This window comes from Jaculus jaculus, chromosome X (genome assembly GCF_020740685.1).
Source record: "Jaculus jaculus isolate mJacJac1 chromosome X, mJacJac1.mat.Y.cur, whole genome shotgun sequence".
Classification (NCBI taxonomy): Eukaryota; Metazoa; Chordata; class Mammalia; order Rodentia; family Dipodidae; genus Jaculus; species Jaculus jaculus.
In genome coordinates, this window is record NC_059125.1 from 112,221,100 (window position 1) to 112,235,146 (window position 14,047).

The 14,047-nt window shown below is 36.4% G+C and overlaps 1 protein-coding gene across 6 annotated transcripts in view; it reads right to left on the bottom strand.

Moving 5' to 3' along the window:
- The window catches only part of Klhl13 (kelch like family member 13), a 188,964-nt gene that overhangs the window by 34,012 nt on the left and 140,905 nt on the right, over window positions 1–14,047 (bottom strand). For all 6 annotated transcript variants that reach the window (XM_004671472.3, XM_045140695.1, XM_004671469.3 and 3 more), the window contains one exon: window positions 11,803–11,944. In XM_004671472.3, the coding sequence (XP_004671529.2) occupies window positions 11,803–11,944 (142 nt within the window). The remainder of the gene's footprint in view (window positions 1–11,802; window positions 11,945–14,047) is intronic.

Consider the following 14,047-nt stretch of genomic DNA (forward strand, 5'->3'; position numbering starts at 1 on the left):
ATCCCTGGCTGACCTAGAATTCACTATGAAGTCTCAGGGTGGCCTCAAACTCACAGGGATCCTTCTATCTCTGCCTCCCAAGTGCTGGGACTAAAGGCATTTGCCACCATACCTAGCTTGTCACTATACTTTTAACTAAATGTAAATAAATAACAACTCAATTGAAATGAACAAATTCTTTGAAAATGAAATTGAAATGAACAAATTCTTTGAAAGATACAAACTGCTAAAGTTTAATCTAGAATAAACAGATAACCTAAATAGTCATGCAAAATGAATTTGAATTTAAAATTCCCTCTTCCTAAAAATATTGGTGTTGCAATGGATTAACTGGTGAAGTCTACCAAATATGGAAAATGACAACATTTCACAAATACATAAAGAATATTAAGAGAAGATAATATGTCTCAACTCATTCCAGGTAGCTAGAATTGTGTGTGTGCGTGTATGTGTGTGTGTTTACTGGATACTGAACCCAATTCCTTGCACATGCTAGACAAACACTCTACGGAGACACTTCCTAGCATATATTTTGTCTCCCTATCTATGTGTTTAAACAGAGTATCATGTAGCCCAGGCTGGCCTTGAATTTGCTATGTGGACGAGGTTGCTTTTGAACACCTAAATTTTCCAAGTGCTAAGATTACAGGCATGTAGCATGACACCTTTCCCCTAACATCTTAATACCATAATCAAACAAAGAGGACTGGGAAAAAGCAATCTTATATTCCAAGGAATGCCCAGCATGGTGGTAGATGCCTACAATCCCAGTACTTACACTAGAAAAGGTGAGACAGGAGAATTCTGAGTTTGAGGCAGCTGGGCTGTAGTGACCCTGTCTTAAAAATATCAATCAAAAGCATAAATAAACAAATAATTCTTAACATCTTATCAAATTTAACAGTATATACAAAAGGTATATACTGTATAAAAGAATATATAGTATACATCATGGTCAATGAGGGGTTTAATACATTCAAGACAAGGTTTACTTAGCAACAAATATTTTGATAATATAACTAGCCAAATTAAGATATTAAAAGAAAAAGAAATATATCAATAATTACAAAGAAACTCTGTATCTATTAGTTAGTACTAAGAAAAAAAAAATTCAGCCAATGATGAATAGAAAGAATATTGTAAACCCTATACTAACATCGTAGCTAAGTACTAAATTATCTTCCCCCTGAAATCAAGAATAAAACAATATACACTTTTGCAATTTTTATTCAACATTTTTTCCTAAAGGTTCTACCAGTACAATAAGAGAATTAGAAGGTTGTAAAGGAAGTAAGTAACACTAAGTTTATTTATAGGCAAAATGATGGCATGTGTTGAAAATAATATAGAATCTCCCCCAAACTACTAGAACTAATACTTTAATGTTTGCAAGACACAAGAATCATAATCAATATCCAACTGAGTTAATATATATTAGCAAAAGTTGAAAAATAAAATTATGTGTTACAGAATTTGACTTGAGTTGGTATGGGCTATTCATATCTCTAATGTCAACATGTGCTAAACAGTGAAAAGTACTCAGTGGAAAGAAGAGGTTAATAACATACTTAAGTGACCTAAAAAAGAAGTCTCAGATACTCTTCCAACTTATATACTGAAGATATATATCAATTGGAAATATAATAATAGTTCATCATACCCTATTCTTTGGTACTGCAAGAACTTTTACTAAGAAAATCTATAGAATAATGTCCTTCTAGTCTAGATACCATTCAAAGAAAGAAAATAAATGAGATGAAGCCTAACTTTAAAATATTTGGCTCTGGCCTGTAACTTCCACTATCAGAAATTGGTTGCTAACCACATTGAGCTGTTGATCAGAGAGAGCTATGAGGTCCCCAAAACAAGACAGGCTTCGTCAAAGCACTTAATTACCTGCCTGAGGTAAAAGGTAAGACCCTATGCTAAAGACACCATATGCTGCCATCAGAGAACCCCAAGCGACCTGGATGGAATCCAGAAAAGAGCCAGTCCCCAAATAGTTAGTCCATTTAGTGCTGTGAAGTGCTACGTGAGCTACTGGGTCAAAGTGACCAGCAAAAGTGTGAGCAAGCGGGAGTCAAAGCTGCTGAAAAGCAACCAGCCTGACAAGATGTACACACCAGTGCAATTGGCGGCCCACAGCCTTAATGGGTAACCAGTGGCTTTCTGATTAGCCAAGAAATCCACTCAGTGGAAAGGAATCCATAGCTGAAGATTGGAACCAGGTCAGAATCCTATAGAGACCAAGATTAGGGTCTCCAATGACAAGCTCCCACTAGTTTTTGGCTGAAAGAGGGGCTACAACCATCAAAATCTCCCTAAATTAGCAATGTTTATCCTATTTAAACTATGCTGACTTTATTCTCTGATGGGGAGTCCGTTTTCTTTTTCAAAGGGTAGAGAGACCCAAGGAGATAAACCACCCTTCACACTTTAGCCAAGACCCAGGTGAAACCACAGAGGAATTGGGGAGACCATTCAAGAGTGCTGTTTCCATGGTGAGCCAGACAGTGGCAGGGTGAAGATGCTCAAAACATACCAAAGCAGAAATACAGAGGCTCCTGAGAGCTCATCACTGAAGTAGACTTAAAACACACCCACCAAGGCTCAGGGAATTTTGCGGAAGAGGAGGTGGAAAGATTGTAAGATCTTGTGAGACAAGAATCTATATCACTGTTTCATAAACCAGCATGCAAACTTATTTGTTACACACATAATATCATAAGAGCAAAAAAAAAATGCAGTTGTTCCTCTGTGCCAAGTATCAGACTACATTCTTTATGTGTATTATCTATACTAATAATGATGATATTAAAAAACACCAAAAATGACTATTTCTGAAACATGCCCCACATACTCCAGTTCTAGATCAGGGACACACAGAAACAACTTAAATCGCAGATCTTGAGGGTCTCACTGGAAGATGACATTTATTGAGTTTCTCTCTCGCTTTCTCTCTCTCTCCTCTTCTGTCTATATATGTAATATGTATGTATGTATGTATGTTAGAAGGCAAAAATTATTTTAATCACAATTTAGAAGTGGATCCATGATTAAGTTGCAGGTAAAAATAAGAATCTCTGGGTTGCTATTGCACAACAAACATTAATATAAATTTTAAAGGGCTAGTAGGAAGGATTTTGAAACATTTCGTCATGAAGAAATGATAAACCTCGGCCCTGGCCTGCAAAGCCTAACAACCCAGGTTTGATTCCCCACTAGTCATGTAAAGCAAGACTCACAAGGTGGCACATGCTTCTAGAGTTCATTTGCTAGAGATCCTGGCACACCCAATCTCTCTCTCCATCCCCCCTTTCTCTTTCTCTCTAATAAATAAGTAAAATATATTTAGAAACAATAAACCATTAAAGAGGAAATACTTAATATGATTCAAACATTTTATAATCTATTCGCATATCAAAATATCACATTACCTCATTAATATGCATAGTTTTAGGTTTTATGTATTAAAAAAGGCCCATTTTAGAAGAGGGAATACATGTCTGAAACTGCAAACCTGGTCAAAAGCCCATGGGTGAGAGTGATAGGCCCTAGAGGGGAAGCTACTACTGTTATTTTGCTAAGTGGACATGATATCAAACTATCTTCTAAATATTTACACTTATACCTAGAGATTAGTGCCAACTTCGACCCTTGGACAGAGAAGTTTCTTTTTACAGTATGTGCTGCTTTTAACAAAAACTCAAAACTGGTCAAAGTGCTATGAGTAAGTGACTGATCAGTGCTCAGCCACAGATTGGGAAGCTTGTATCACTGCCTCCATGGTTCAGAGAACAATGTGGATGATGCGGATGGGGGGTGGGATATAAGAGTCAGGGGATGTGGAGGGGTGCTGTTGAGCACTGCCTTCTGACACCACATGGCCAGTATACTCATAAACTCAGAGCAGCTGTGGTTTCCTGTAAAAGAATGTGCACATCAACATTCCATTGTGAATGGGGAAGGGGCTCATGAGGTCCTGCCCCTTGCTGAGGCACTACTGGCACTTATACTTGCTGGAATAGGTGGTATGGGGGGAGGGGAGACAGAGACATTTTCTTTAGAAATATAGCCATGAGCTGGGCATGGGGGCATACGCCTTTCATCCCAGCATCTGGGAGGCAGAGGTAGGAGGACTGCCGTGAGTTTGTGGCCACCATGAGACTACATACTAAATTTCAGGTCAGCCTGAGCTAGAGTGACAACCTGCCTCGAAAAAGAAAAGAAGAAGGAAAGGAAGAGGAACAAGAAGAAGAGGAAGAGAAATATAGCCATGGTAAGTTGTGCATGCTCCAGAAAATAATCCATATCTATACGCATGCAAACCACCTGAATTTAATTCACTGTGCCTTCAAAAAAGCCCATCAAAGTAAAAATAAAACTAATTAGAAAGAATGAAGGATTCAGCAGAATTGGGATAGGATACAAAACGGTAATGGGATTGTATATGATCTATACACATCATATACATGCATGGAATTGTCACAGAATAAATAAAAGAGAGAAAGAGGCAGATAGAGAAAGATCAAGAATGGGCACAGCAGGGCCTCTAGCTGCTGCAAATGAACTCCAGACACATGTGCCACCTTGTGCAACTGGCTTATGTGGGTCCTAGGGAATCAAACCTAGGACCTTTGGCTTTGCAGGCAAGCGCCTTAACCACTAAGCAATCTCTCCAGCCCTATGAAAGCATTTTAAATAAAATCTTTAAAGTACCAAAAAAAAAGGAAAAAATAGGCATTTTGCCACAAGATATCATTTTAAGGTGAAACATTATATAGTAACAATTTATCAGAGAAAGTAAAGTAAGGGCATTCTAGGGAGAGTAAATTGGTATAAGAATAGTAACATGTGAAAAAATAATGTATTTTTTGGAGACAGTGAAAAATCAGAAATCTACTAGGCTTTTTAATTGATCACCTATTCTATTAACTTTGATAAGATATTGTCAAATTAAAGACTGTATGATTGAATGGGTAAAATATTGGAACTTGACAAGGTAGTTATGATAAGACAAAGAAACCAAAAGTACTTTGACAAATATTTACAAACCATGTATCAAATAAAGGATTTTTGGTTTAGAATATATGATAGTACTTACTAGTGAATATGAAAATAATAAGTGACCCGACCCAACTAAACAACAGGAAAATATTCTAAATAAACTTTGCTCCAAAGATGAAACACAAATAACAAGATTCAACATCAGTAGTAATAGGGAAAGATAACTAAATACCACAAGTAACAATATAATCTAGTAGGATAGCCATAATCAAAAAGACATGCCAAGGAACGAACATGAAACTGGGATTTTCTATGAGAATATGAAACTGTGTAGCTATTTGTGAAACACTTTGATATTTCTTCAAAAGACTAAAATTTGTAATTAATTTAGTACTAATTCCACTTGTATATATAAACCAAAAATAAATGCAAAATTTCCACAAAGACAATAATACAAGAATAATCAAAGCAACATTATGTATAAGCCAAAAAGTAGGAAACATAAAATGTCCACCAGTAAACAAACACATGAATAAAATATATTACAACCATACACTGGCACATACTTGGCCAAATATAGGTAGGAAGCATGTTGCAGGCTACAATGTGGTTAAGCCTTACAAACAGAACAAGTGAAATAAATCAAAAGTCCACATATTTAACAATTTTATTTATTTGAAATGTTCAAATACACAGATCTATGAAGATAGAAAGTAGATTAGTGGTTGTGTGGGATTTTAAAGAAGGGGTTGGCAGCAGATGGGAGAGTAACTGTTAACAGACAGTCTCCTTTTTGATGGGTTAATAATATTCTAAAATAGGCTGTGGTGATAGTTGCAAAACTGTGAATATTCCTAAAATCATTGAGTTATACAGACTGAAAGAGATGAATTGTATGGTATGTGAGTTATAGCTCAATAAAGCTGTTATTAAAAAAACTGAAGGTGCTAGAAAGGGTATGATTGAATGAATTATCATAAGACTGCACAGAAAAGATACTGTCAGCCTGGGGCAATAGGAAGAAGTCTAAGAATTAAAGCTTTCATGATGTACTAGTAGTCCAGAGGTGAGGGAAATGAAATCACCCTTGATTTTATCAATTACTACTTAAGCTAACCACGCTTATCTTCCTTCCTTCAGTAAAAGTAATTTGTACTGCTAATTCCGTCATGGATTCTCCTGGGATTTGTTCAAGGTTCTAGGAATCCAAGCTGATTATGTATCAAATGTCTTTCTAGGCACTTTCTTTGACAGCCTAATTTGTTGCAGCCTATTTAATAAAGATGACTAATCTTCTGGAGCCATTCATGCCAACCAGATGGATACCTTATTTGGTGCACCCATCACTTCTGATCAGCTCCATTTTCTCTGACATCTTCTCTGTTTAACTTAAGTGGAAGAAAAGAAATGAATATTCAACATGCACCTTACTTTTTCATGAATTGTGACATTTAATCTTCATATTTCTCACCTAGATTACAAATAAAGAAACTGGTCCAGAGAGAATAAATGACTTTCCCAAAGTCATATCACTAGCTAGTAAGTGGTTTAATTAGAATTCTACTTTGGACTGGACAATGAATCATTCATGCATAATCCTGCAGTGTGAGACTTCCTACACACACACACACACACACACACACAAACACACACACACACATATATATACATACATATATATATACATACACACACAGTCCCCATGGATCAGTTCCTCTGACAGTACTTTCAATGTCTTTTCAAGTTGGAGTTTGTGTCATTGCTAATTTTAAAAGAATGATGATATTTACACATTTAACACTCCTTTGGCTTATTTCCTTTACAACTATATGCCCAAGGTTAGATTAAAAAATAAATAAGGTTCCCTGTTAGGGCTTGGCTTTAAAATTATCCACGTGAGAATAAAATTTTATCAGACTTGAAAATAGGACACATAAGTCTTTTTTTTTTTAACAGCAATTTAAGAGTGGTAGTTCTGGACCACTATAGGAAATAGTGTAATGATATGCAAAATCATGAGAAAGGGGAGCTTCAAGTAACAAACTTTCAGGCTACTTTCACATGACGATTCTTACCATAGCCTACAATAAGAAGTTAAAGCATAATACCATCAAGAGCTCTAAGAGTCAGCTGTATTTTCAATCATTCTGTCTCTAAATTACCACCACCTATTGTTTTGTTTACTGGATAGGTTATAGAGGAAAGTATCACTCATCTCTCTCTCTCTCTATTAATGTTCCAAGAACTTTTGTCATGCTTTCAAATTCAGGTGAAGTATACTTTTTCTACCGATAAGACCGAATTATGTAATACACTTAGCTTTATTGAGATATAATTGGATACATGTGTGTATATATATGCATACATACACACACACACACACACACACACACACACACACGCTTTCCCACAGTCAACCTGAGAAAACAATCACCTCAAAACAAGTGTTGTACCTTTTAGATATCACACTTATATCCTCTATGTCTCCCCCCCAACTCTAAGTAAACATTAGTTAAACATTAGTATATTTTGTATTTCTATACACTCCCATATTATGGATATATCATAAAATGAAATCCTAGAATTTTTGGACTTTTATCTTTAGACTTTTGCACTCAGCATGTTTTTAAGACATATCCATATGGTAGCAAATGAAAAATATTTTGTTTTTTAAATACAGATAAATCTCATTACATTCTATGGACACAAATACCTCATATTTTTTAATTTTTCTTTTGCATTTTCTACTCCCATGCTGTGCCTTCGACTTTTTTTTTTTTTTTTTTTTTACTTTATTACATGAACATCACTAAGGCATTATCCCTGGCCCCGGCACACATACATAGAGACTGATTGGTGTATTTATGACCCTGTGGTGAACCTTTTTCATTTAATATCATTATACTCTTTCCATTCAATACATACATCTATATTTACTTGTTTATTTTGTAACAGGGTCTCACTCCATAGCCCAGGATGGCATATTCCAGGCTGGTCATGGACTTCCTGTAATTTTCCTAGCTCAGACTCCTAGGCAGAATTCTCCATATATGGTATCTTGTGCTTTTTTTTTTTCAGTGAATACACAGTACTGAGTAATTTTGAAGCGACTTAATTCATATAATCACATAATATATGTTGGGAGGTTAAAAGAGGCCATTTCTGTCAGTGGGAGAAGATTCTTGCCTTAAGAACACTAATGTAAAAATATAGTTGGGCCTTAATGTGCCCTGTGGGTTCCTTATTTTAAAACTTAACCACCAAGGAATGAAAAGTATAATTGAGTCTACAATGGTTTCATCAGTACTGAACATGCATAAACTTTTTTTCTTGTCATTTGTCCCAAAACAGTGTACCATGTATTTATATTGCATTTATACTGCATTATGTAGAAAAAGTAATCTAGAAATGATTTTAGGTATACTAGAGGATGTAAACAGGTCAATGCTATTTATATATACATATATAAAAAAAACTTGAACAGATTTTGGTCTGTGGGAAGTCATGGAACCAAATCCTCTGTGTGTACTGGGGGGAAGACTATACATTCCCTGAATTACATTGCTACAAATGTATATTCCAGGGTCCTTCCCAAGAGTTCTTGGTTCAGAAGCACTTTTAAAATGTTTTTAAAACTGCTTCTGCCATTATTTGTTTTAAAGTTTTAAAACTGTCATGTTCACTATAATTGACTAAACATGCATAGGGCATAAACATAGGGAAGTGAAGGAAGGATCTCTATGTAGTTTTCCATTGTTTTCTTTAGTAAAAGCACATTAACATAGGAAAACACAACTTCCTCTCATGCTTTCCCTACTTGTTTATTCCCTTATCCTTTTCTCCCATAAGCTGGAAAAGCTAACAATTACACAAGGTATGCAATGCTCAAATCAAAGAAGATGGAAAGTTTTTCTTGTCTAGGCCTCACCTTTTTGTTGGATGCTCACAGGACAATGAAACTTAGAACCCCTCTCCCAGCAGAAATTGGCATAGCAAGAAAATGGGATTTTGCTGGATTTATTGATTCAGACTAAAGGGAATTGTAGGGATGTCCTAATTGAGACTCCTATTTTGGAAATAAGAAAAATGAAGCCCAGAAACATTATATGAAACACTGAGACCACACAACAAGCAAAAACTCTGTCTCTTGTTATACTATGTGCTACTTTATTATAATGGCTCTTGACCAGAGGTATTCATGAAATCCACCTGGGGAGATTTTATTTAAAGATACATTAGGTAAGATATTTGTTTTCCTTATCTTACTAAGCAGAAAAGACTGATATTGAAGAAGACTTGGGAGACAGCTATTTTCTTTTAGGTAGTTTCAGTCAGGGACAGAAGCCCAAAGAGAGAAACAGATGTCACCCCACCATAGCAGAAGTGGAACTCTTGTCTGATCCAGTTTCATCCACAACAGCTGCAGCGCCCCCTACTGCCTCCACAGTCTAGCACACTACCTAGATGGGCTGGCCTTTGAATCTGCATATTAATCAGGTCTTCCCTTACATACCAGAGTCTGATGAAAGAATGCATTTTCAATCCTAAAGGCTTGTCCTTGCTGATCTCTGCCCTCTCTCTGTCCAGACACAAAAATCAGACTTTCCCCCGTCCAACTGGGTAGGGGAGAGCATTGTTTCTTGGCTTGGGTAGATTTCTGCTTGCCTCTGCTTTATGCTTTGGGGTAACTTTTCACTTTAAATACTTGTATAATTTTCATCTGACCTCTATTATGTGTGTATTCCTTTACACTCTAGATCTACCATGTGGGAATTTTCACAAAACTCTAGGCCTGCTACCCATGTAATTTCTCTAAACTCGGGATAACCACAAGTGAAATTATCTCTTTATTTTTTTGAGATTTTATTTTACTTTTTGTTTATTTGAGACAGAGGGAGAGGGGGAGAGAGAGAGAGAGAGCAGGAGGGAGGGAGAGAGAATGGGCGTACCATGGTCTCTAGCCACTGCAAATGAACTCCAGATGCATGCACCACCTTGTGCATCTGGCTTACATGGGACCTGGAGAATTGAACTGCAGTCCTTAGGCTTGGCAGGCAGGCACCTTAACCACTAAGCCATCTCTCCAGCCCGAAACTCTCTCTCTCTCTCTTTTTTTTAAAATCATCACAGATTGGGCTGGAGAGATGGCTTAGCCGTTAAGCGCTTGCCTGTGAAGCCTAAGGACCCCGGTTCGAGGCTCGGTTCCCCAGGTCCCACGTTAGCCAGATGCACAAGGGGGCGCACGCATCTGAAGTTCGTTTGCAGAGGCTGGAAGCCCTGGCGCGCCCATTCTCTCTCTCTCCCTCTGTCTTTCTCTCTGTGTCTGTTGCTCTCAAATAAAAAATAAATAAATTAAAAAAATAAAAAAAAATCATCACAGATTTCATTGTTTTTATTTATTTCTTTGAGAGTGACAGAGAGAGAAAGAGGCAGATAGAGAGAGAGAATAGGCACGCCAGAGCTTCCAGCACGGCAAAAGAACTACAGACGCGTGCACCCCCTTGTGCATCTTGCTAATGTGGGTCCTGGAGAATCGAGCCTTGAACCGGGGTCCTTAAGCTTCACAGGCAAGTACTTAACCACTAAGCCACCTCTGCAGCCCATGAAACTCTCTTTACTACCCATTTCTCACCTGAATTTTCTGGTCTCTACTTTGGTACTCTCCTGTTCTTAAACCATCACCAATTACTCTTAACTTACTTCCATGTGGAGACTCAAGATGGATTTTATGTCTTCCACATGAATGTGTGTTCCTTATAAAACTCTATATATTATCTTACCTTCCATGTGCTTGTAGCTCTGCTCCAGTCTCTTCTTAGACCTCCTCTCTTAAATGAACCTCATGAATTATGCTGTGCCTTCCACACGAGTGTTTCCTGTCTTCCACATGCTTGTAACTCTACTTCAGACTTTTCTAGACCCCAATTTTCCTTGAATAAAAACTACAATTTGAGATTTCTCCCTAAATAAACTGAATAATTCATAAGTTATCCTTCTTGAGTCCATTTTTATCAATTCATTGTGGTTCATAAATTTGATAGCGCCCTCTTCTATAACAAAATCCTGCAACAGTATGATTTAACTGTATCTAGAAGGCACTTATGAACACATAGTCTTATAATGCTGTCCTCTACTTCAGCAATAACCACAGAACCACAGAAGTGAATGAAGCATTTGGGATATTAAAAAAAACACAAAATGCTCCAGATTGCTGTGTTTTGTAACCTTTTGACTTTTTATTCCCTCTTTTCATGTTAATTGCTACTTCTTACATCATCACTGGGTTTGCATTCAGTGAATATTCTTCACTGCGTACTCTCATACTTACTATTGCCAATGAGAATTGAGACATCAAAGAATTATGAACTTTAGGATGATGACCAAGATGATAGTATAATACCTTATGAGTAAGGAATAGGAATTTAGTGTAGGAACCTTGTGATATTTACTTTGGCTGCTATGTGACAGTAAATGCTGCAAGATAGGGTATCCTTTAAGAAAATGACATGCTAGCCAGGTAGCCTTTACACATATAAAACAAAGAATGAACTTTGGAAGGTTTTATTTTTAATTCAGAAAGGTATGCATGCTTCCCTTCAAGATATTTACTCTAGTGGATTTTATGGACTTATTTTGCTAAAAACAATGGCTGAGGTGAAAATAATGATACTAACCATATGCCCTCCAGACCTGTCATGACACACCCACAGCCCCTACTATAGATATCCTGCACTACAAACATCCTGCTGAGTTCTATAAGCTACAAAAATAATGCCAAAAAACAGTTGAGATTACCTGTAACACCACAGAACTGTGCGTATTGCTGGTAAAGATGCGTGTGGTTCCTGCCTTGGAAGACTGCAAATGGGAAGACAGCCCCATTTCGCTGCCTCCAAGGGACAATTTCATGTGCTGGTCTTCCTCTTCCACAAGTGATCTGAAATTTTTTTTTAAATCAGAAGGAAAGACAAATTAAAATGTGTATCATTCATAATAATGAGATTATTTAGAAAAATAATCAGTCACTTTTGCAAAACTATGGAATATGCTGACAGCTACTTCAATGTATTCTAGGTTTGTGGCACTCTACATCACAGAAAAGTGTGTGTAATTTTATTTATTTATTTATTTATTTATTTATTTATTTATTTATTTATTTATGGAAGAGAGGCAGAGTCAGATACAGAGAATGGTCATGCCAGGACCTCCAGTCACTGCAAACAAACTCCAGATCCATGTGCCATCTTGTACATCTGGCTTACGTGGGTAATGAGGAATCAAACTTGGGTCCCTAGGCTTCACAGGGAAGTGCCTTAACTGCTAAGCCATCACTCCAGCCCCTACATATAATTATTGAATTGCTTTCTAAGAAGAGAAGAACTGATAAATTAACTAAAATGATTATAAGTTATAATCACAATTTTTTTTTAATGGTTTTTCGAGGTAGGGTTTCACTCTAGCCCAGGCTGACCTGGAATTCACTATGGAGTCTCAGAGTGGCCTCAAACTCACAGCGATCCTCCTACCTCTGCCTCCCAAGTGCTGGGATTAAAGGCGTGCGCCACCACGCCCGGCAATCACAAAATTTTTTTAAGGTAACAGTATTTGTTTTGTTATTTTACTATTTGTATAGCAATGCCATCAAATTGTACTATTCACAGTTAAATAAATTGGAGACATTTAAGTTCAGATAGATTTTCTTATAGACAATTATAGAGCTTAAATGATGGAAAGGCAAAGCTTCTATTAAACAGGAGGGATTCAAACTGCTTAATCCCATATTTAATTTTAAAAAGAAAAACTAAATAACTGATTTATCTAATCATTATGTATCAAGTTTGTGAATCTTAAGAAAATCCCATACAATAGGTACCATTATTATCTTTATTAAAAATGTGTTAAACAAGGGCCGGAGAGATGGCTTAATGGTTAAGCGCTTGCCTGTGAAGCCTAAGGACCTTGGTTTGAGGCTAGGTTCTCCAGGACCCATGTTAGCCAGATGCACAAGGGGGCACATGCGTCTAGAGTTTGTTTGCAGTGGCTTGAAGCTCTGGCATGCCCATTCTCTCTCTGTCTCTCTCTCTCTCTCTGTCACTCGCAAATAAATAAATAAAAAATGAACAAAGGAATTTTTAAAAAGTGTTAAACAAGTTATTTGGGAACACAACCTTTTTAAAGTGGTAGGATCAAGCTTTACATTTAACAGTAGGTGAAATCCAATTCTACTGGCCCCTCATACTAATAAATATCAAAAGTCAACTGTAGTATGTTAATATTTTATATTTATATTATTATTTGTAATCAAACCTAACTAAACAAAATTCTACACATGAAATATTTTTTCTAGTATTATCACTGAATTCAGGACTGTTTAGATAAATAGTTATGTTCTCATTATATTTCCATCTCCTCAAAGAATAATAAAATATATAAATATACCCTATGTATTAAAAAACAAAATATTCAGAGGTCATGAGGATTGGAGTACCTGGAGTCAATGTCACTTAGTTATTCAGAGAATATAATAAAACATTTGTAAAGGGGCTTCTGTTTGGTTAAACTAAAAATAGGTAATACTGGGACAGCCTGTTGTTGCTTCCTAGAAAAGGCCTTGTATTTTCTGAATTATACATAACTAAAATGGTTTCTGGACCATGTGCCGAAGAGCAGAGAGGCTCTGGTTCTGAATGAGGTCCACTAATGATATAGATTACTTAATGGACATTAAGGAGAAAAAGAAAATATCATTTTATATATTCGCCATTTTTCCTATTTATCTATAATTATCTGACTTTTTTAACTGGATTATTCAATACATAGAGACTTTACCTTTTCCTATAATATTTATTTCCTGAGTTGATCAATTTTAACAAGTAACTGTTTAAAACTATAGAATACTGTCTATACTAAACGATCATTCTTTTTGACTACTAAAACCAATGAAATGGTTTTAAAGCGTGCAATAATTAGCAAAAAATTCTGGCCTTAAGGGTGACATCAATTCATCTTAATGATACCAGAGCCATAGTATAATGAAAAA